The sequence below is a fragment of the Anomalospiza imberbis genome, chromosome Z, assembly GCF_031753505.1.
Source record: "Anomalospiza imberbis isolate Cuckoo-Finch-1a 21T00152 chromosome Z, ASM3175350v1, whole genome shotgun sequence".
Classification (NCBI taxonomy): Eukaryota; Metazoa; Chordata; class Aves; order Passeriformes; family Viduidae; genus Anomalospiza; species Anomalospiza imberbis.
Window position 1 is genome coordinate 25031274 of NC_089721.1, and position 21925 is coordinate 25053198.

Sequence of the window (21925 nt, forward strand, 5' to 3'; positions counted from 1 at the left end):
CAACTATGTATTTGTTTTGACAAGTAAACCGCATTCCACCAACCTGGTACCTTTCCCACTCTTCCTCCCCTCGACGTCCAAGGTGGGAGTAGGGGTGGAGGCAGAGGCTGAAGGAGACCCGCGTGCTCTGATGAGCTGTGCTGCTGGGGGGAGCAGCGGGGCGGGGTCAGTGTTGCGGGGCTCTCCCGTCCTTCCTTCCTCGGCTTTTTTCCCTAAAGTTTATTGTAAAGTGGCAACCTTCGCGAGTCGGTCACGTGACCCTGACAGGTCCTGCCTATTGAGAGCCAGACCACCCACATAGAGGACGATGGAGCTGCTTAATAGAAACAGGCATGTAATTGTGAGGCTTTCCAGCACTCGGCAGAATGTCTGCAACCTAGGAGGGTTGTTTTTTGACATTTTCAGTTCATTTGGCGTAAAGGGGAGGGGGGGGGGAAGGAAGGAAGGAAGGAAGGAAGGAAGGAAGGAAGGAAGGAAGGAAGGAAGGAAGGAAGGAAGGAAGGAAGGAAGGAAGGAAGGAAGGAAGGAAGGAAGGAAGGAAGGAAGGAACTAAAAAGGGAAAGAAAAAAGAAAAGAAAAAGAAAAAAAAAAGAAAAGAAAAGAAAAGAAAAGAAAAGAAAAGAAAAGAAAAGAAAAGAAAAGAAAAGAAAAGCTGATGCTTCATTTAAGCCCCCAGTACCAGTGAATGAGGGCGCACCCACACCTCCAGCACGGCTCTCCCCGAGCGGCTCCTGCAAGGACAGCGATGGTAGGTGCCTTCCCTTCGGCGGGGCAACAGCGGGCCAGGGCCGCGGGACCCGGCGGACAGGGCCCGGGCCCAGGGTGGTGTTGGAGGGGCTACACGGGCCTTCGCCGGGGCCCGGAGGGGGCGGGGGGAGCCTCCCTCTCGGTGTCGGGGGCCGGGGCTATCGACCGGGCACCGGGTGCGGCCCGAGCGGGAACGACAGCGCGAGGTACGGCGCCGGGGGGTGTGACGGGGGCTTGGTGTGGAACAGGGGCGGCTGGGCTCCCCCGGGCCTCGGCGCTGCTCCTCCTCGCCCGGCTTGGCCGTGAGGTGGCTCTGAGCTGCGGTAGGGATGCGCGGAGGACACGCCGCTGATGGGAGGTGGCTCCTGAGGTGACTGCAGTGCCGCAAAGGACGACAAATAGGTCCCCCGTCTCTGCATTTCGCTCCTGTGTGAGCTCTGCTCCGAACAAGCTGCCTTGTGGGCAGCAAAACTTCTCTGGGGCTAGGCTCTACAGGACAAGGGTCGACTTAGGTTGAAGTCAATATTGGCTTCAGCCTCCAGCTTCAGGACTGTATTTCTCGGGGGGCTGGTACCAGGCAACATCAGGACCAGTACAGCGCTGCTGTAGTTGGTCTCGTTCGTGCTGTCTCACTGCTTCCAGGGACCGGAGAGTGGGGGGATGTTCAGTGACAGATCTCACCCTGGCGGAGGCAAAAGTGCGGAGGGCAGTGGGGAGACATCTGATATCGTCTGATGGTTTTAAAAGAAGTGCTGGAGCCAAAGAGGGTGTTTCACAGCTCCTAACCAGATAGCCTTTACCAGCTCTGGTTAAATAATCTATCCTTGTTTCAGCACCAGTCTCATAGGTGTATCTAGTTTCTGGTTACGACTACTGGGGGCATTGTGTGTCCGATGTGACATTGTATCTGGACAGCAGGTAGTGCTGTTTAGAAATATTAGGGCTGAGGAGGGAGGGGAGGAGAAGAAATCTTTTAAAATCTATTTGATTTTAAGAGCCTGTAGATATAAAACTGGCAGCCAATTTTGAATTAAAACGTCTTAGACTTCTCTGTTTTTATCCTTATTTCACACACACATGCATACACATGCACACACTCACACACACACCTTTTATTTTGTTCTGCCTTTGCCACAGTGTATAAAGCCCTATTGAGACATGTAGGCGTGATGTGTAAACCGGATTAGCAGTATGAAAGGCATACAATGAACCTGAATTGTTTTACTTCCTTTTCATTTCTCACGCCTATATCTCTAATAAATTTGTTGCTCCAGCAGTGGGTCAAAGAGATTGTGTTGTTCAGCTTTTTTTTTTCTTCAAGGCCCGATGGCAGAGATCATGGAAGTGAATGCCCTGCCTTCTGGCACATGCAAAACTTGAGCTCTATCTTTACACAGACCCGGTGCTGTCCAGGCTGGCTAAAAAAGATTCAGCGTAACTTTCCCCTTTCAATGCACATCAATGTCCCGCAAGTGGCGGGGCATTTTGCCAGGAAAAGAATCTGATTTGAAGACTACTTGGGTTTATAGAGGTAAAACCCCTCGTGGAATATGCCAAGGTCTGCTAGGGCTGGGATGTCCTCGTGGTTTTGGACAGAGCGGGCTGTTCCTCCATCCGCTGTCTTCCGCAGCTCCCGGTGCGCTCTTGTCCTCCTCTGGGAGTCCGCTGCTGTGGGGGAAGAGCCCAAAAGCCTCGGAGACTCCTCTGGAGGCACATTTCCCCACAGCCCTCCGCAGAAGAAAATGCCAGAGCTCCTGGGTTGGTGCTGTAGATCCCTCATTTGCTCCTTTGTGGCGTGCAGAGCAGCTTTCCATTAAAGGAGATCAGGGCTAATTAGCCGCATTATTTTGACAAGTTGGCTCGAGCAGTTCCCTTTCTTCCAAGACTGAGGAGGGGGAGACGCCGCCCGCCTCCTTCCCCAGGCTCGGGCGCTGAGCGGCGGTGCTGCCCCGCGGAGCGGCTCCCCGCTGCGCGCCGCCGCCCCCCGACGGCAACCCCCACCAGTCCGGTGGCCAGCACGGCACTCCGAGTGGAAAAGGAAAGTGAGGCTCAGGCTGTCCTACAGAACCGGTGACTGTAATCATTTGACATAGCCAGAATCAGGTGTGCGGGCGGAGCACATGGCCGAGACAGACCTGTGCACTTGTGCAATGCAAACCTGTGTGAGAGAAAAAAAAATTTGAGGGAATAGAAAAAATCTGATTATCTTCCCACAAGTCGGTCTTCTACCACTCTTGTAAACCATACAAAAGGAACCCGAAGTGGCTGTGCCTCATTCCTGTCTTTTCTTTATTAGGGTAATCAGATGCTCCAGCAGTGCAAATGCTTTTGGTGGGTGTCTGCAGGTGAAGAGCAACCTGGAAAAAATGTGTTAAAGTAACATCACTGTAAATATCTGTTACCCATTGTTAATCTCTATTGGATTGATCCCCTACCTGGCTAGAGAAGTGCTCCACAGTATCAGGGGTTATGAATACAAAGGGAATGTATGTAAGAGGCAGAGCATTACAAAATGAAGCCACTACGACTAAAGTCAAGGCTGAAATTCTCGTACACCAGCCTGGGCTGTCTAGGCATTGAAAGGAACATGTATGAATGGTTGTAGATTGCAGCCTCTCTACATGAGACAACTTCTTAGGCCTTCACCACATAGCATGTCCTAGATAAGAAATCTGAGAGATCCCTTGGAGTTGTTGATGATGGAGATAGACCTTGGTGTGGAGGAGCAGTTGCACACTCAGGGCATGCATATAAGTCAGCAGTGCTTACAAATGTAAATAAGGGCAGATTGATTAGGAACAACTTTATTGCCAGGAATGTAGCAAGCAGGCTTCAGCTATGAGGCAGACTGGGGGCAGCCACTGCTCTGACCACCCAAGTGGAGACTTTTACACTGACATTTCTTCCTTGAGGGGAAAAAAACCCCAACATACATACACATACCCATCCCAGAAACAAGGCCAATTAGATCTCTGCAGTAATTAATCTCTTGTGTATGCTTTAAAAAAAAAAAAAAAAATCCTTCCAGACCACAGGGAGAGAGGGGAGATTAAGACAATGCTTGTTAAATTTGAGTCTTCAGATAGAGTTTTGGAACCAGCAGTGAGAATGGGCTTTATGCTACTGTGTGAAGACTAGCAGGCAGGAGGCATGTAGGACAGTGCTGGGGATTCCAGGTTCTTGAAAGGACACTCTTCCCTGGTTTTCGAGCCTACCAGGACGCTGAACCAAAATGCTTCTGTGCCCATCCCTTCTTTCTCCATTCCCCTGCCCTGCTACCCGATCAGACACGGTGAGGTTGAGCACTTGCAGAAGTACTGTCACATCACTTCCTAGCTAGATGGATGGTCACTTTCCCAAGTGGAAACTTGAATTGGAGGTGGCCGACTGCACCCCAGCTACAGGTTTCACCCTCAAACAGAAAACAGCCTCCAGCTGCAACCGCTTCAGGTTTCCTTCTCCCATACGTATGCACCTACGTGTGCGTGCATGACAGCTTGCTGCTCCTAGCAGCCTTCCTGGAGAGTCCTGTGCGGGGCACAGGACAGGGCCTTCACGGAGACAAGTTTCCCAGAGTAGGAAAAAACGGAGTTGGGATGAAATCAAAGGAAAAAGAGACACCCTAGCCGGCAGGTATGGCCCTTGAAAGGCCCTTACCGTTGGTGCCTTTAGGCAGTCTCACGGAGAAATCGGTGCGGTGCGGCGCGCAGCTCGCGCCCGCCGGCGGCCCTGGCTCCCGGGACGCTGCCAGCCCGCGTTGCCGGCGCCGGGACGGGCCCGCTAAGAGAAGTCGCCAGCCTGCCGAGGGGAGGAGGACGATTGCGGTGACCTCAGGGGGCTCAGGGGTTTTGCTCAGGATCACTGTCCCAGGTACACGCATGGCGGGGCTGAAGGGAGAGGTGCGCAGTGCCTGCGGGTTTGTCGAGCCGGGCACCGCACGGAGCAGGGGCTGCACGGGGTTTTCTTCTCACCTCGGGTCCCCATGACCCTCCCCGCTGCATTTCTCCCACATCCTCCTCCAGCTCCCGAACTCTTTACAGCCGCGCTCCTCCGCAGGCATGCAGCAGCTGTCCTGCAGGAGGGCAGCCCCCCAGAGCGCCTCCCCGGCCCGGGCCGAGGGCGGAGGGATGGGCTGTCGGCTGCCGCCCGCCCTGGTGCCCACGGGCGTCCGCCACGGCCCGTAGCTGCCTCCGCGGGGAGCCGCGCTGCGGGCCGGGGCTCGAGCTCGGGGCTGTGGGGGACGCGCGCCGCTCTAGAGGCAGCAATTAATGGCCGAGTCTCAATGAAGAGAGACGCGGAGAAGCGGTGCTAAAAAAGTAAATAATCGTGTGTAGTTCGAGAAAAGTTTAGCGCGGCCAGGCAGGCTGCGTTTCATGGACTTTTACACTAAAAACATTAGAATTGGCTTTCCTCAGGTTTCAGTTAAAGAATGAGTCCTAAGTTGAAATAGCTAGCTACCGCGCGGCTTTAAATTTCTTAAGTGTTAAATTTTCATTGTGTTTTTCTAACTGGACGGAGTGGTTTTCTTGCAAGGAACTAAGTCTCTTCTTTAGTTAAAAAGAGAGGGGGAGAAAAATCTGGCACTTTCCACCGCAGTATCCACCACCCTGTCATTATTCCTGCAAGCCTGGGAATTCAGCTCGGACCTCCCAGTATTTGATGCAGCTCGAGGCCAAGGTGCCTCTAAAAGGATTTTATTTTAAGGCCTATAGAAATCGTTTAATGCTGCTTTTTCTTCGTTTCTCTCTTTTTCTTAAAAGGGAAAAATGTATTTCTGTATGTCCTTGGCGAGAAAGTTCCGTGCGTGTATTTGCAAGCATCCCGGACGGGGGTCGGGGGAGGGGAGTAAGGGGAGGGGGGAGTAACGCTCTTGAAAAGAAAACGAAGAAGAAAGAGGGAGAAGGCATTCCTTAATGGAAGTATTGCATGCAAAGAAGACTGGATCTCTTTAAGGCTCCCCCTGAAGCTGGAGATGCACACACAAGAGTTGCCGGCCTGGGTGGTCTCTCTACTTTGGTGAGCTGTTGCTAAGCAGCTAATAATAGTCATGTTTGCTGAGTAATTTCTACCCTCCCCGAGCCAATCACCTCGCAGAAACCCAAGCCATCTGACAGCCCCGGGGGCGGGCTCTCAGCCCCTTTTTTTTTCCCTCCCTCTCTCGCTCTCTCTCCACTCATACTCCCCCCACACCCCCCCACCCCTCCTCCTCCTCCTCCTCCTCCTCCTCCTCCTCTTTATCCAAATGGAGAGAGTTCTTTTTTTCTTCTTCATCTCATCTCTGGAGCCGAGGGGCTGCAGCTCGGTGCTGCCGCGCACACACCGGGGGAGAGCGCCAGGCAGCCGCCCGCCCGTCGCCGCGGCGGGGCCAACCGCGGAACCCCGCCGGCCCCGCGGCCCGCGGGAAGCACCCCGGCCCTGAAGCAGGATGGTGCAGCGCGGCGAGGCAGCCCAGCAGGAGCAGCCGCGGCCCGCCGCCCTGCCGCCCCGCCGCCGCCGCTGAGCGCCGCCGCGGACAGCGGCTTCCCGGAGGCAGCGGAGGCCGGGCGGAGTAGGTGATTTCAGCGGGAGCGGAGGATAGCGCGGCGGCCGGGGGATCCCGGGGGTCGCGTCCGCCCGTCCGCCCGCCCTCGCCGGGCGCGGGGAGCGACCGCCTGCAGCTCGGGGTCCGCGCGCGATGTGGCAATGGGAGGCGCGGGGAGCGACTCGGCCGGAGCGGCCGCGGCGGCAGCCGCCGCCCCGCGCCCCGCGTGAGGCGGCCGCGCCGCAGCAGCCCCAGCAGCAGCCCCGGCGGCGGCGGCGGCAGCGGCAGCAGCGGCGGCAGCAGCCCCCGCAACAGCAGCATCAGCCCGCGGCCCACAACGCCGCCAGCCCCCCGCGGACCCGCCGCACCCCCGGGGCCCCGGGCCCCGCCGCGGCAGCGCCAGCGGCAGCTCTTCCATCCCGCCGGAGGCGGCAACATGGCCTCGGCCGGTAACGCGTCGGAGCCGGAGACCAGCAGCAGCGCGGGCGGCGGAGGCCACCCCGGCCGGGCGCCGAGAAGCGGCGGCGGGAGGCGGCGAAGGACTGGAGGGAATCGGCGCGCCGCGGTGCCTGACCGGGAGTATCTGCAGCGACCAAGCTACTGCGATGCGGCTTTCGCCTTGGAGCAGATTTCAAAGGTGCATTCAATCTCTCACTCTTTTTTCCAGAGATACACTCTAGTGGTAGTGCTGCTTTTTCCGCGGGGGAGGAGGAGGGAGGTGGTGTGTTTTCTCGTGGGGGTGGAAGGAGGAGATGGAAACGAAACGGCCACCAATAAAATGCTGGGAAAAAGAGAGGGACGTCTGTGACTCTTCAGTGCGGGAGAGAGTGTCCTCCTTTCCTCCCTGCTCGCCTGTGCCTGCCCTGGTGCGTGCCTGTGCTGCGAAGCACTTCTCCTAAAACTTCCCGAAATAGCCTCGGCTCGATCCCGGCCTCCCCATGGCTAACCCCAGGCCCGCTCTCCCGCTACCCCCCTCTCTCTGTCCGCTTCCTTTCTGCTACTCCATCCCCTCGTAGCGCCCTGCGATCTCGGCAGCACCCGCTCCCGGCCGGAACAGGGGAGAAACCGGCCGAAACTTGGCAGAAGTTGGGCTTTTGTGAAGTCTTCCGCCGAGCGCCGAGACGGCGACTGCCGTGGGAGAACGGGGTCCCCCAGCAAAGAAAGCACCGGTTTTCTCCCTTGCCTGGCGGTCGGAGGGGGAGCGAGGGCCGTAAACAAATTGACACCTTAACCCTGCCGCGCCAGTCCCCGCGAAAGACTAAGAGGTGCCGGGCCAGGCGGGGCGGGGGGGACAGCCCCAGCCGCCAATCTCCGCCGGCCAAAAAATGTTCAAAGTAAACAATCTCCAAAAGCTGCCTTGCTTCAGGGATGGTTTCACTTCAGGGAGCGGATTTCTAGGCTTTGTAAGAAGAGGGAAAGGAGGAGGAAAAAAAATCCATGTGGCTGCCCTCTTCCGTTCACAAATATTGTCGTAACTTACAGATGGCTGCTCTACTTCCTAATTCAGATCACACAGCGTCTCCAAACTCTATGGAAATGAATTACTGCAGATGTTACAGCGCTGCTCACCACGTGGGTCTTGCCTCAGCACCAAGCCCCTGCTAGGAGCTGGGAATGGGGGAAACGGCCACTGCTACCCCACTGTCTGTCACACAATCCCCCCGCCTCTCCTCCAAGCCATTCTGGGGTTCCAAGGAGAACAGAAAAGGGACTGTTCTTTCTTGTGGCTGTTGAGGTTCTTCGGAAGTGGTTCCTTCTTCCCTGGAGCCACGGGTCTTGCCAGCGCGAATGCTTTGCAGCCTGAGCTGGTGGCGATGCCTCGGGCAAGAGAAGAATATGGTGGTGGCCAGCACAGGGGGCCGACGCAGTGTTGTCACCCCCAAACCCACGTGTTGGTCTGGGGCAAGGATGACTGACAACAGGTACATCTTGTCCCTGTGTGCGTGCTCGAGGGTGGCTGCTCGGCAGGGCCGCGGGGCAAAGGGCCCTGCTGGCAGGATGCCTGTTAGAGCTGTTCACGGCGCTCCATTCTTTTTCCGGGGACCGCGCCCCAAGGGACACGAGCTGTCCCGCTCATGGGAGGGCTGGGGGGCTCCCCCCCACTTCTGGCGGCTGCCGCAGCCCGCAACTACTGACCTCTTCTTGCTTTGCAGGGGAAGGCGACGGGACGGAAAGCGCCGCTGTGGCTGCGAGCAAAGTTTCAGAGACTGTTGTTTAAACTGGGCTGTTACATTCAGAAAAACTGCGGGAAGTTTTTGGTTGTCGGCCTCCTGATATTTGGGGCTTTCGCTGTAGGATTAAGGGCAGCTAATCTCGAGACCAACGTGGAGGAGCTGTGGGTGGAAGGTAAGCCCGGAGGGTGTCCCTGTTTTCTGTTGCCGCCCCTGCCGTCCTGGCCGGCCGGGTAGAGCTGCCCAGGGCCGCTCAGCATGCCCGGGAGCAGCGGCCGCCGGCGGGGAAGGCGGGCGGCTGTCGGGGCGGGAGGCGGGTACTAAGATGGGGCGCGCAGCCCCGGGCGGCGCGTACCACTACTGCGCCCGCGGGGGGCGGCGGCGGCCAGGCCGTGCATTCAGCGGAGGGCCACCGGGACAGCCTGTCTCCAGCACCCCGTGCCCTTGCCTCTGCTCCGCCTCGCAGTGCGGGCGAGCTGCGGGCGGCAGGTTTCCGCATCCCCGCCGGCGGCGGGAAGCGGCGGCGCTGCCGGAAGGCGTCCCCTCCGCCATTTTGGGAGTGCGCGCGGCTGCGGCGGGGGAGGGGCGGGCGGCGCGGTGGGGCGGGAGCCTGTGTGTGGTCCTGGATTTGGACAGCTTTCAGCTGTGGGGAACGCTGGGCTCAGCGCTGGAAAAAAAAAAAATAGGAGGGGGAGAGAACGCGGGGAAAAAAAAAAAAAAAAAAAAAAAGAAGAAACCCACAACCACCAAAGAAAGGCAGCCGAGGCGAAGCGGAGCAGGGAGTGGGGCAGCCAGCCGGGCGGCGCACCCCGCGCTGAGAGCCGTGGCTCCAGGCTGCCGCGGTTTTGGGGTTTAAGTGTAGCTCTTGGTGGTATTTTTTCTTCTTTTTTTGCTTTCTCTCTTTTTTTTTTTTTTTTTTTCCTCCCCCTTTTTCTTTTTTTTTTCTGGGGGAAAAATACTGTTTATTAAGGATCACTTTTCCCCGTTAGCTGCTGGGTCGACGTGGAAACAGAGTTCCTTGTCTGCAGCAATTGCTACTCTAGGTTTATGTCAAAGTAGCTTGCAGCAGTATTTGGCTTATAAAAGTTAATATGAGAGGCTGCATAAGTAATCATTTCTAAATAGCTCTCTGTACGTGTTTGTGTGGAAAAGCTAAGGCTGAGTGCAAACAAAGTCGGTGCCTGTTCTGAAGGTGGTCTCTCCTGCCCGAGGTGAATTAGAGCATATAGAGTTGGAGTCCATTCTTGCAGATGACAGCCGTATTGGGGTCAGGATTGGATTCACTAGTCATTTAGTAGGTGTTGGTTTTTTCTGTTGTGGAAAATAGTGATCCTTTTTTGGTCCATGTAGTGTAGTCCAGGAGCTCAAAATACGATGAGATCTGCTGCCAACAGTTCTGTCTGAGAAACAGAACAAGGCACTGCTGGGTCCCATCTGTGGGCAGAGATGTGCAGTCAGAGTTTGCACTGGTCACCAACTATAGTAGCTTAAATACTAATGAAAATGACTGTGAATCTTGTTTTTCTTCACTATTAATTTTTCTTCCAAACTCACTGTGAGGTTGTTGTGGAGAAGTTTCTTCTGTCAGTTTCTGCTTTTCTGTGTTTGATGTGATTGCAGCTCCATCCCACATGCTCCACTGTGTTTATTATCCTGATGTTACTAGTGTTCGGTTGCTTGGAATGGTGATCCTATTCAATTAATGCCACCTGCTTTTTGTAGCCTTGTAATATCAATAAACTACCTGCTGATGATGCCTCAGTGACTGGCCTGTCAGTAAAAATACAATTCTCAAGGAAAAAAAATAGGATTTGCAAAACAGTTGCTACACAGGTCTCTTCTCATGTCATTAATGTTATGAGGAAGGAGCTGGGGAAAGTCCTTTGTATAGAATCTATCGGAAATTAATCTCTGAGGTTTTTATGGCCAAGATTAATTAATAATGCAGCTAGTTAGACAGAGCTGACCTATGTAATTTCACATCTATTTAGTTTAGTTTTTTCATTGAAAAGAAATTAAAACTCTGCAGTTAGAAACCCTTGCATTTCAAAACTAACCTGCAAAAGCTAGCAGATTAAGGTGAAATAAAATAGTCTGGATTAAATTTAATGTAATTTCTAGTTTTTCCATTCTAGCACTATGTGACCATTCACAGAAAAGAGCTTGCTAAAATGTGCTTTCTTGGTAGAGGCTCTGTAAATGTTCTGCTCATGAACCACGGTGTTGTACAATTAAACCTAACAGATAGCAATTGCATATTTTTGTTGCTAAACTACAAACAGGAGTACAGATTGAGACTTTGAGATGAAACAGAGACAGGAACAGATAGCACAGAAAGTTCTGTTCTTCCTATGCAGAAGTGCAAAGCAGCACCAAAGTTTTTCTTCTGCATTTACATGGAACTGGTCCTGACAGCTTTAAAGTACCTTCCATGGAGGTTAGTACAGTAAGGGACTCTTTAGATCAAGGTTTCTTAGCGAAGAAGCAGTGGCTGAATTGTCCTGTTTATTAAAACAGCTGTCTCAGTTTACCTTTTACCTTTCATTTACTGTGAGTTTGGATGAACTAGGCAGTGCTGGCCAAATATAGAATCATAGAATTGTTGAAGTTGGAAAAGATTTGTAATATCATCAAATCCAACTGCTAAGCAAGCACCATTGTGTTCACCACTGAACCATGCCTTTAAATGTCACATCTAAACACCTTTTAAATACCTCTAGGGATGGTAATTCAGGGGTGGCCTGTTCCAGTGCTTCACAGTCCTTTCTGTGAAGAAATTTTTTTGCTGTCCAATCTAAACCTTTCCTGGAGCAGCTTGAGACCATTACCTCTCATCCTGTCACTTGTTGCCTACATCCTCCATTCAGGTAGCTGTAGAGAGGGATGAGGTGTGCTCTTCTCCAGGCTAAATTACCCCAGCTCCCTCAGCTGCTCCTCATAGGACTTGTGCTCCATTGCCTTTCTCTGGACTTGCTCCAGCACCTCAATGTCTTTCTTGTAGCAAGGGGCCCAAAACTGAACACAGAATTCGAGGTTTGGCCTCACCAGTGCTGAGTACAGGGGTACAATCACTGCCCTAGTCCTGCTGGCCATACTGTTGCTGATACAGGGCAGGATGCCATTGGCCTTCCTGGCCACCTGGGCATAGCTGGCTCATGCTCAGCACCCCCTGGTCTGTTTCCTAGGGTAGCTTTCCAGCCATTCTTCACCAAGCCTGTAGTCCTGCATGGAGCTGTTGTGACTGAAGGGCAGGACCTGGCACTTCATGTTGTAGAACATGGTATGAACCTCATACCATTGGCCTTGACCCATCAATCCTGTCTGTTCAGGTGCCTCTGCAGAGCTTTCCTGTCCTCCTGCAGATCAACACTCCTACCCAGCTTGGTGGTATCTGGGAACTGACTGGGGGAGCATTTGAACCGCTCATCCAAATGATTGATAAAGATATTAAACAGGACTTATCCCATCACTGAGCCCTGGGGAGCCTTTCCAGTGACTGGCCACCAACTGGATGTAACTCTCTCTGAGTCCTGCCATCCAGCCAGTTTTTAACCCAGCAAACAGTGCACCTGTCCAAACCATGAGCAGCCAGTGTCTCCAGGACAGTGCTGTAGGAAACAGTGTTGAAGGCATTATTAAAGTTCAGGTAGACAATATCCACAGCCTTTCCCTCATCCACTAAGTTGTAGAAGAAGATAAGATTGGTCAAGCAGCACCTGCCTTTCCCAACCCCATTCCAGCTAGGCCTGATCCCTGGACTGTCTTGTATGTGCTGTATACATGTGCTGTATACTTCAAATATACTTCAAGTAACAATTTTGATTTGCTACTGAAACTTTTTGCAGTTATTACTGCTGAATAAATTGGCAGTATTTAAAGAGACAAATTTGATATGGTCTGTTTCTGTATACCATGGAACATAATATAGCACTGAAGTCTGCAGGAAGTAAATGGTTGCTTTAAAACCATAACAGAATTAATTAACAAACAGTGAAGTGAACTTTGAATGGATTTTAAGACCATGCACATTCCAAGTTAAATGATTAGTAGTCTGACCCTGCAGCTGTTATGGTTGAAATATTTACATGAGTTTAGAAGCTCACCTCGTAGGCAAACCTTCCAAGAGAGATCTTCAAAACATAATTCTTTCAGATTTCCTGTAGTAGTCTTCCTCCTTTAGAATTTATGCTAGCATTCTTAGCCTTCTCTGAGCCTCCTGATACCAAAGTGGCTTTACTCTCAGCTTGTTTCTTGCCACTAAGTGTTGTAGAGAAGCTTTTTGTTTTTTGGGGTTTCTTTTAAACATAGTCCTCTTTTGGCTGTTGTTCAGAGTACTTCAGTTATTACTCTCTGTCGCAGAGTGGCTCCATCTTTGTTGCTGTCTTGTAGACTTGCTCTCAGTTGTCTTTGCCTGGGACATACACGTGTATCTTTTCAGCACATGAACAGATCTACCATCCCCATGTGCATATCTTGCTGCTAGTGCTGGGGGGAAGGGGTTGTCTACCAGGGCAGACAAATTCCGGACTGGCATTTTAATGGCAGTTCTGTTATTCAGCTTGAGTTGAACTGCTGTTTGTGGGTGTCCATGCATCTTGGAGTTGTAGAGACTGCTTAGCATCTTTATACATTGTACACACACAGAGAAAAAAAGGCTTTGCATTGATTTCCTCGGTGACTGAACTTTGTTGGACACAGATGTGCTTTTAGAATCATCCATTCATAGCTAGAAAGTGCTCTGGATGGAAAAGAAATCATGCTCATAACTGGGTATGTTTATTTGCTACCACTCTAAATAGGCAGTCTAAGACCCAGTGTGTCAACAGCAGTCACACATGTAAATTCACAGCCTCTGCTTCTGAAAGAAGGTAGTTTTGTGGCTCCAGAAAAGGTTCTGTTAAATGAAGCTTGAAATCTGGCTACTGCAATGCCTTAAACGATGTTAATTGGAGCAGCTTATAATGGGGGAGATGGCCTAGTCTTGTGCTTTAGTATTTCATTTTATGTCATCATTGTCTTGGGATTTTTTTCTCCTCATTTTTTTCATTAGCTTTCTTCCTTAAGTGGTCGAAGATCATGCTGTTCTTCCCTTCTGTTTTTGCTTTCTTCAGTTTTTGCACTAGCTGAAGCTCAGTCAAACTATTGCCTCCTTAAGTGCCCTCTCCACAAAGCTTTGTGAAGCTTTGTGATCTTGAACTGAACTCTAACATGCAGAGCTCCTTCTTTAGGCCAGTTTGAAGGAAGAGGATGGAGAATACAAATAGGTAGGACATCTTGTAGAGAATGCCTCAGACGCTGCATACTTCAGTTCAGATATGTGGAATAAAGTGAGTGTGTTCAAATTGTAAGTGAATTAGGATTGAGTGTGTACAGCCGGAATACTTTGTAAGTCAAGATTTGGGCTATGTGTAGTATTATTTCCTTTCTCTCTTAAGGGATAAAAATCAGGTTGCTCTACTGTACTTATGTCTGACCCTTCTTAAAATATATTAATCTACCCATTCAACTTAAGAATGAGGTGAAAATGAGGAAAGTGTGTGAGTCATGTGAGTGAGGAACCAGTATTATTCCCGTAGAGTCTCAGTTTTCTTAACCCAGCAAGATTTAGTGCAGTTGGAGAGAAAAGTTGTTCTTAAGTTCTGCCTAAAGGCACCAGGTAACTTTACACTAGTATTCTTTGGAGAAACGAAAAAGAATAGTAATGGAACAGATCTTAGTGAATTTGTTTTTTCAAGGAGATAAATTTATATAAGTGGGCTGAACTAACATGCTTAGTTTGAATACAGTTAGCAGGACTTGACACAGTCAAGTATAATTCCTTTCTCCCACAAGCATATGCATTTGTGGACAGCAGCAGGGAAGTACTGTTTTAGATGTGCTTGCTCCTGCATCACCACATTGGCATGGTATAGAAGAAGTTGCAGAAGTTACTCTGCTCTTCAGTCTGTCACAACGGTTGTTGGCAGGCTCTGTGGCAGTCAAGACATTGTCTCTGATCACATCACCAAATTCATTAGTTTCCTGTGAATCAGATGACTTAAGAGCTTACTTATTCTCGAATGCTGTCTTACACGGTGTTGCATTCCTCAGCGCATATTGAAAGGTGTTCATCTGGAAAATTTCCAAGCCACTGTTTTGTCTGACTGCAGTAAGATTATTTAATTCATCTCTTTTTTTCCACATGATAGCTGAAGGATGGTCATCTGAGCAGCATGTTTATTTAAATGTTTACTGATAAAGCACAAAAGTGTTTCAGTCCATACTACTGTTTTGAAAAGGAACATCAAATTCTAATACTTACATGATATTTATGGATAAAAACATCAGGGCAGTGGGTGTTATGTTCCTTTGAATTTGAACTCCCTCTGCTTCTGTGTATTGGAAGTTCTTAGGAAAAGATGTTTAAAGATTTTACTTATATGTACATTTAATTGATGGTCATCTTTTAAGAGCCTGCTATTAAATTAAAAATCACTGGAGACCTCTGTTAAGTTCCATCTTGACAGACATCCACATCATTGCTCAGAGTTGGTGTTCCTTGATGAAAAGCTTGTACATGAAAAAATCCTTGCAGGTTCAGTACATAAAATTCTTCTTTTATCTGTAAGAGTTTTAATAACGGTATTACCTGTGACCATTCTTTGGTCTTTAAAAAGGTAGAGTGTGAAATCCTGAATTCACTGAATGTGGTGGCAGAACTTGGGATGACTTTAGTGTGACCAGGCCTTATCCAGGTACAAAGCCAGAGCAAGCTAGCAGTGTGCTCCTATGTTAGCCTTTTCAGGGAAGGGAAAGAGAAGCTCCTCCTAAAGAATTGTCACCCCTCTAAGCTGTAAGTGTATTGTTGCATGGCTCCTTCTGCCTTTCAGACTTCAGAGACATCTAATTTACTCAAGGCTGGAGAAAATTAATCTTCATTGTTATTTCCAAACTTAACAGTGTTGCCAGTGCCCTGCCAGAATGTGCCCTACAGATCACTGTTTGGAAGGATCTGTTTCTTTCTCTTTTGGAATGTGTATTTAAACAGGGCGGCACCTGGGCTTTGCCATTGTCCTCCTCTTCTGAGCTTTGAGTATCATCTTGTGCTCTGGGGATTTTGCTGCTTATGAACAGGATTTGAAGGCATTTCTGTAGCTCCGGAGAGCTTGCAGATTTTGGTACAGAAGTCCTGGAGTGAAATAGAATAGTTGAGAGCAACATTGCTTTATTGTTTTTCCTCATGCTGCTGCTGCTGAGCAAGAATAGGGAAGCCTAGGTAAGCAAAAGAGCTAACTCAGCTGTAGGGCTGGCTGCTACTGAAGTTGTGGTGCTATGTGGATGTGGTGGTGAGTGGTTTGGGCCCTACTTACAACCAGCTCTTGTCACCTCCTAAGTGGCCTGGTTTTATGTTTATTTGCTTGTTTTTGTAGAGAACTGGCCTTCCTTCCTCATTATTTACCAGCAGCCAGTGGGTTCAGAAAAGAATGAACTCTAAAAGCCATGGGAGCTTGAGCTTGCTTTCAGCATAGAATGCATTAAGATAAACCTGATCTGCTCACCCTGAATCTGTCGATTTTCATTATTTTTTTTCCTCTTTTTTTTTTTTTTATGGCAAGAGGTGGTCCAAGCCCTGTCATTACATAATATTTTCAGTGGTTCCCCAGAAAGTCATAATATGATGTAGTGTATGCATATAACTCTTCTTGACCATTCAACAGATTTACATCCAAGTGAATGTTGCACTTACACATAACTGTTAAGAGGCTCCAAAATATGACAACTTCCAGGTGTATGAACCAACTGATCCCTTTATTTAGATTATGCACTACAGCTGATGCCTAGATTAGTGCTGGCTGGACAAAGCTGTGGGAGATTTGTCTGGTTTCCATAATGCCATGTTTATATTTCAGTTGGATTTTTCCTTAAAAACTGACCTCCCTATGACCTATTGGAGCTGTGTCCACTAGAATGCTGGTTTTGATGTGTCTGCAACTACTTTCCTTTTGGTGTATAATGGAACATGTTCTCATTTTCACACTCTAGGACTATTACACTTAATAGTGAATTACTGTGAATTACCTGCTTCAACCTATAAGTACTCAAGTAAAAAAAAACCCCATGCTTGTAAAATTCTCTGCCCCACATCTAGCTTTTTTTTCAGATTGGTTAAAACAGCATTTTGGTTATAGATCTTGTCAGGCTGTTACTTGTCAGGTGTTTTCTTCTGTATACAGAATAAAGTCCAATCCTTTGCACAGTGCTTTTTCTGTCTACAGATGATGGTATGTGTCTATGTGGCTCTAGCTGCTCTGTTTCAGAGTTCAGCAGGACCTGGAGTGCAGAATTTTATCAAGAAGTTCACTCTTCTTTGTATATACTATACAGTTATATGCATTTTCTCAGCCATCCTTATTTTCTTCAATATTTGTCTTATTTTTCTTCAGTATTTCAGGCTTTGGTTCTTTTAATTTCTCTGCTCTCTGCTGCCTTGTAGTATGCAAGAAATCTTGCCCCACTTATGTTTGTGAGTTACTCTTCCAGGGAAAACCTGAAGAAATCAGTAAAACTTCTTAAGGTCTGCATGACAGTTCCATTATAAGAATGTAGTCACCTATCAGAGTTCAGAAAAGTAAAGATGCACAACATTCATTAATACTTAAGAAACCATACCATCTTCTGCCTTCTTCTGTTTATGCTTTGCTGGAGTGGCAGATTCCCAAGATGGTGCCTCATGACAGAAAACTCTGTGTTTTAAAGTGTGATATCTGCACTGAGAATTTGTGCAATGTTATAATGGTCCCTTCATTTCTTTGCTCATGAATTAAAGAGAACGGGAAAATATTTTACTCCAGTTTTACATAATCTGTGCTATGTTGTTATCCACTCAGATTGTGCCAAGTATGACTGATGAATACCATATACAATAAATTATGTTCACCCTTGCTATTAATTGAGTGACTTTTGACTTGGAGTAGTTTTTCATTGTACAGTACAGTAAAATGGAATGGAATTGAAATGAGTAGTTTTAAATTCAGAATTTGAAAATAAAACCTTTTTTTTTATTGTGTAAACTTAGTTTAATATCTGTAAATACAATTTACTTGTTCTAGGTTTTGCTCTGTTATTTTCATTTACTATCACCTCAGTTACTGTAAACAGACTGATTTTGGCAGCAGTAGTAGTTTCATGAGGTAAAAGTTCTTTATGGAAACTGCTGACCATATATATGTTTTGATGTATGGAGAATTTAAATTTTGGTTTTTAGAATGAATGTCTTGGCTTTAAATTCTCCTTGGTTTTAGGAAACTTAGTTATTTCAGTGCTTGAGCAAAATATACAAGAGGTAAGGGAATGACGAGAACCATAACCTGATTCTTTCTTCAAAGGTGCTGCTTCTTTAGAGCATTGTACTGAACTTAATTCCAGCTTCAATTATACAAGTAATCATTGTGTATTTGAAACATCTGTATTTTGCTCATGTGCGGGCACATGTGCAGTGTTGTACACCCATATACCTGAAGCTGAAGCTCAGTCCTTAGACTGTAATACATTCTTCTTTTATTAACAGTGAGATAAATTGTAAGAAACAGTCTTCTCTTGTTTACCAGTATGATGCATTTCTGCCTTTCATTCAGTAATCGAAAGTTAAGTGCAGCAAACTAGAAATGAGCACTGTTGAGTCAAGTTGTATGATTTTTTTCCCCTGTTAAATCATTGCTTAAGGGCTTCTGGCCCCTAGCTCAGGAATCCTGCCCAAAAATGCCAGATGTATTACACAGTCAAGTATTGCAATGTAAATAGTGTTCTGTGCCATGAGAGCAGGGTGGTCCATCTCCTAGTGAAAAAAAAAAAAAAAAAGGCAGAAAAGGGGAAAATCCACATGCTCTGAAAGAAACAGTAGTTGTAGTGTTATTTCTGCTTTTGGCTGCACAAGCAGTGTTTTGGAGCTGAAAGAACACAGATAAATTAGTGCTTTGGACTAGCAGAGAACTGAAACTGAGATGCTAGAAAGCAAGATGTGTCTTGGCTGAGGGTTTATAATGCAGTCAAGCAGGCAATGTAATAAGTAAAATATTAAAGGCCATTGCTGACAGGCAAAACGTGTTACTTTACCTTATTGTGAGCAGCAATCTCTTGCACACGGAAGCAGAGTGGACAAAGGATGGAAAGTTGGGAGGGCACAGACATAGGGATCTTCTTGACCTCATACTCCGACTGGGTATGTTACTGGACTTTCTGAGCATAAACATTGCTGAGCTTCTCTTGTTTTTAATTAAATCCCTTGCCTGTATATTAACAATGATTTACCTGCCAATATGCTTACCTTATGCAGACACGGTAGTGGATATAGAAGTTTTATTTGCACATTTTTCTATTTTGTGTATGAACATGCCATTTTATAGCATTTAAAACTAGCTGAAAAAAGATTCCACAAATCTAACCTGAAAGGAAATTGCTAAAGGTGATGCCATAATCAGATTTACGTTTTGGTTGTCTGATAAATCTGTGAATTACAGTAGCTGCCTTGGGTGTGTGCAGAGGAGAAGGGGGTTATAGGAATTTACTTGTGTGATAAACTGTATTTAAATAGCTTAAGAAATGTAATCCCAATGCAGATCTTGGTGTAATCTCCTCAATGTGATACTCAGTAGAATGATAAGCTTTAGGGATTCAGTTAAACATCTCCCTTCCTGCTGACACTAAGCATTAAAAAAACCCCTTATTCATTACAACTTTATTTTTTTTTTCTTTCTAAGTTACCTTTTCTGTAATGATAAAAAAAGTACTTAAAGAAGATACGTTATTGCACCAGTTCTTCTGGCGAGTATCTCTTTTTTCTTATTTGCCTCTCTACATAGGCCTCATTCTAATTTCATTTACACCAGTCTTCACTAACTTTTCAAAGGATTCCCATAGTCAGAAGAAAAGCCCTAGCTGTTTAGAAGCTGATGCTGTTTAAGCAGTTGATAATAGAAAATGTAATATTGTAGTGGAAATTATTAAGATCAAGAAACAAAACCTGAAACATGTTTAGTATGACTTCTAACTGTAGATAAAAGGTAGCAACTTGAAAGAATTATGAGCAGGTGTAAATATCTATTAAACTGTTCTTTCTAGAGATTTGGGGAAATAGGATGACCTTTTTCTTCTTTTTTCTGTCTTTTTTTTTTTTTTTAATAGGCTACAGTTTCACATGGCTTGCAAAAGAAATCTTTCTCCCTTTTTGTTTCCCACACCAATTGATTTATCATTTTGCTTGCAAGCAGACTTAGAATGTTAGGGCAGGAACACACTCACTTTTTTCTCGTAACTTTTTTGTTGCGGACCGAAACCAGTTGACTTGAATAAATTTTTCTGTGGTGTGAATGAAGCCAGCAACGTGGAAAAATTTTGCCATTCAGAGCCTTCTGAATGTACATTTCAGCCACACAGTAAGCTGTATTGGTAGGCAGTGGACTGCTAAATACAACCATTTTTCGCAGCAGAGAGTTAGACAGGTGATTAGCATAATTAGCACAGAGTAGGCTATACATATGGTAATGTTAAGTGTGTAAATGCCAGCTGCGGTGTAAAATTTATGTCAGGGGTCGACAGGGCTGTGCGAAAGTATTGTGTTACAGCTGCAGGTCAAAGCCTCCATTGCTTTAGCCCCTTTTCTCTTGTCGGTGAATGCGCTAAACAGAAGAGAAAGACAGAAATATAACAGATAAGGCTTTGATTGAACAGCCTGGTTCTGTGCAAGAGGGACTTCTCTTAAACCACCCCCCCCCCAAACTCCCCCAAAACTACACATGCAAAACAAAAGTCCCGCTCTTTCATTATAGATTTTATTTTGCATCATGCTAGCTATAAAAGTGTTGCAGTCTTTGAGTGATGTTTGATGAGATGAGAGGAATCTTGCTGGGGGGGAGGTGGGGGAAGTACAAGGTGGGTAATTATGCTTTAAAGAGCAAAAACAAACAAAAAAACCCTTTAATTCACCTTCTCCTTTCTTCAATCCAACCCTCCTTTTTTAATGTCTCTGTTACTTAATGCACTTAGGGGGGTAGGAATTAAATAGTCTTGAAGGTGACAGCATTAAATGTAATAAAATCTCAACAGTTCAACAATCTTGGAGCTGCATGACTCGTTTTAAACTAAGTGCCAGAAGTTCCTCTGTGGTTTTTGTGTGTGGGTTGCTACACTTATTCCCCAGGTTCCTCCCACCTCCTAAACCACTAAATTCTTTATAAATTAAAAATGACTAATACAGGTTTCTTGTTTTAAAGGAACGTAGCGTTGAAGGGTACACATCTTTTTAAGCATTTGAGGGGAAATCGGTAAATCTTTTTGTTGCTGTAAACTGTTCATTCATATATTTCCCTTGCAATTTCCTCCTTCCCCCCCCCACCCCCCCTTTTGTATTTTTTGTAGCCGGCTATAAGGAGTGGTGGTGTTGACAGAATATAGTTCACACCACACTGACCTTGTGATGAAACTTCCTCACAGCCGCAGGGGGTCCTTATGAATCGGCCCCTAATCCAGCTAATCCCGCTCGCAACAAAATCGTGAAAGTGGCTCCCAGCGATGTGTGTTTCCCTGCGCAGATGCCGCGGGAAGGAGCGGCGTTGGGATCGCATCAGCGCCTCGGGGCCGGGGCAGCCTTTTGTGCGCGGCCCGCGGGGCCGGGGGTCCCCTTGGGGCCGGGGGTCCCCTTGGGGCCGGGCCGGCTCCTGGCAGGGCTCCAGGTGGATCCCCGCCGTGTGCCCCCGCGGCGCTGCCGGGTCCCTTCGGCCTCCTCCCACTCCAGACCGTGGAGCTGCCGCCCAAGGTCCGGAGGGAGCACGGACCTCCGCACTGGGCTCCATAGTGAAAAATCACCAGCACGGTCACAGTGGCCCAAAGCAGAAAATAAAAGCCATGCTGAGGGGTGTGCTTGGCCATTTGTTGGGTTTTTTTTCCCGACCATTCCTGCTTCAGCATAAACCTAGCCATATGGTCGCACGTTCGGAATGTCTGACGGGAATCTCTGAGTGCATCCTGCACAAAGTGAGACGTGCTCTGTCCTGCTCGGTGTGAATGGCAAGCGCCTGATGAAAAATGGGCCTCCTGACAGATGCGGCTCGGCCTTGGGAGCTGGTGGCCAGTAAGAAATATCGAGGTGGGGGAAGCTGTGACAGGCAGCAGGTTCGGTGCTGGGGGGAGTGCTGACCTGACCTGATTGTGTCCAACAGTGAGAGCAGTTCTGCTTCAGTGCAAAGCCATTCAGAAGGAAGCTGCTTAGGCAACAACAGATGGTACAGCAAGCAGCTGGTAGGGAAAACTTGAAAGGAGCTGTACCCTGTGTCATAACATGTTCATTCCTTTCATTTTTCTATGTTAATTTTGTCATCTTCTGAAAGTGCTATTTAGGAAGTGATATCCTCTAAAAGGTTCTGGATGCTGTTTGCATCTGTTTGCATTGCTGTTTGCTGTTCCTTTAAAAAAGACTGCATTCAAATTTTGTGCTACTCCATGTACAGATGAA

General features: G+C 47.8%; 1 protein-coding gene and 1 long non-coding RNA gene across 8 annotated transcripts in view; one reads left to right on the forward strand and one right to left on the reverse strand.

The window, feature by feature from the left end:
- Window positions 1–731: 731 nt before the first annotated feature.
- The window catches only part of PTCH1 (patched 1), a 73137-nt gene continuing 51943 nt past the window's right edge, over window positions 732–21925 (forward strand). For 4 of the 7 annotated variants that reach the window (XR_010994507.1, XR_010994508.1, XR_010994509.1 and 1 more), the window contains exons 1-2: window positions 6568–6905; window positions 8422–8614. Coding sequence is in view for 4 of the 7 variants with exons in the window: in XM_068176576.1 (XP_068032677.1) it covers window positions 6705–6905; window positions 8422–8614 (394 nt within the window). In the remaining 3 variants the exon portion in view is untranslated. Of the gene's footprint in view, window positions 749–6567; window positions 7135–8421; window positions 8615–21242; window positions 21560–21925 lie in introns of those variants that run through there. The other 3 variants (XM_068176578.1, XM_068176577.1, XM_068176580.1) reach the window with 3 other exon arrangements.
- Window positions 18222–21084, reverse strand: LOC137464651 (uncharacterized). The gene is made up of 2 exons (XR_010994336.1): window positions 20885–21084; window positions 18222–20093 (listed from the first exon to the last, which is right to left on the reverse strand). It is a non-coding gene; the product is annotated as an uncharacterized lncRNA (long non-coding RNA).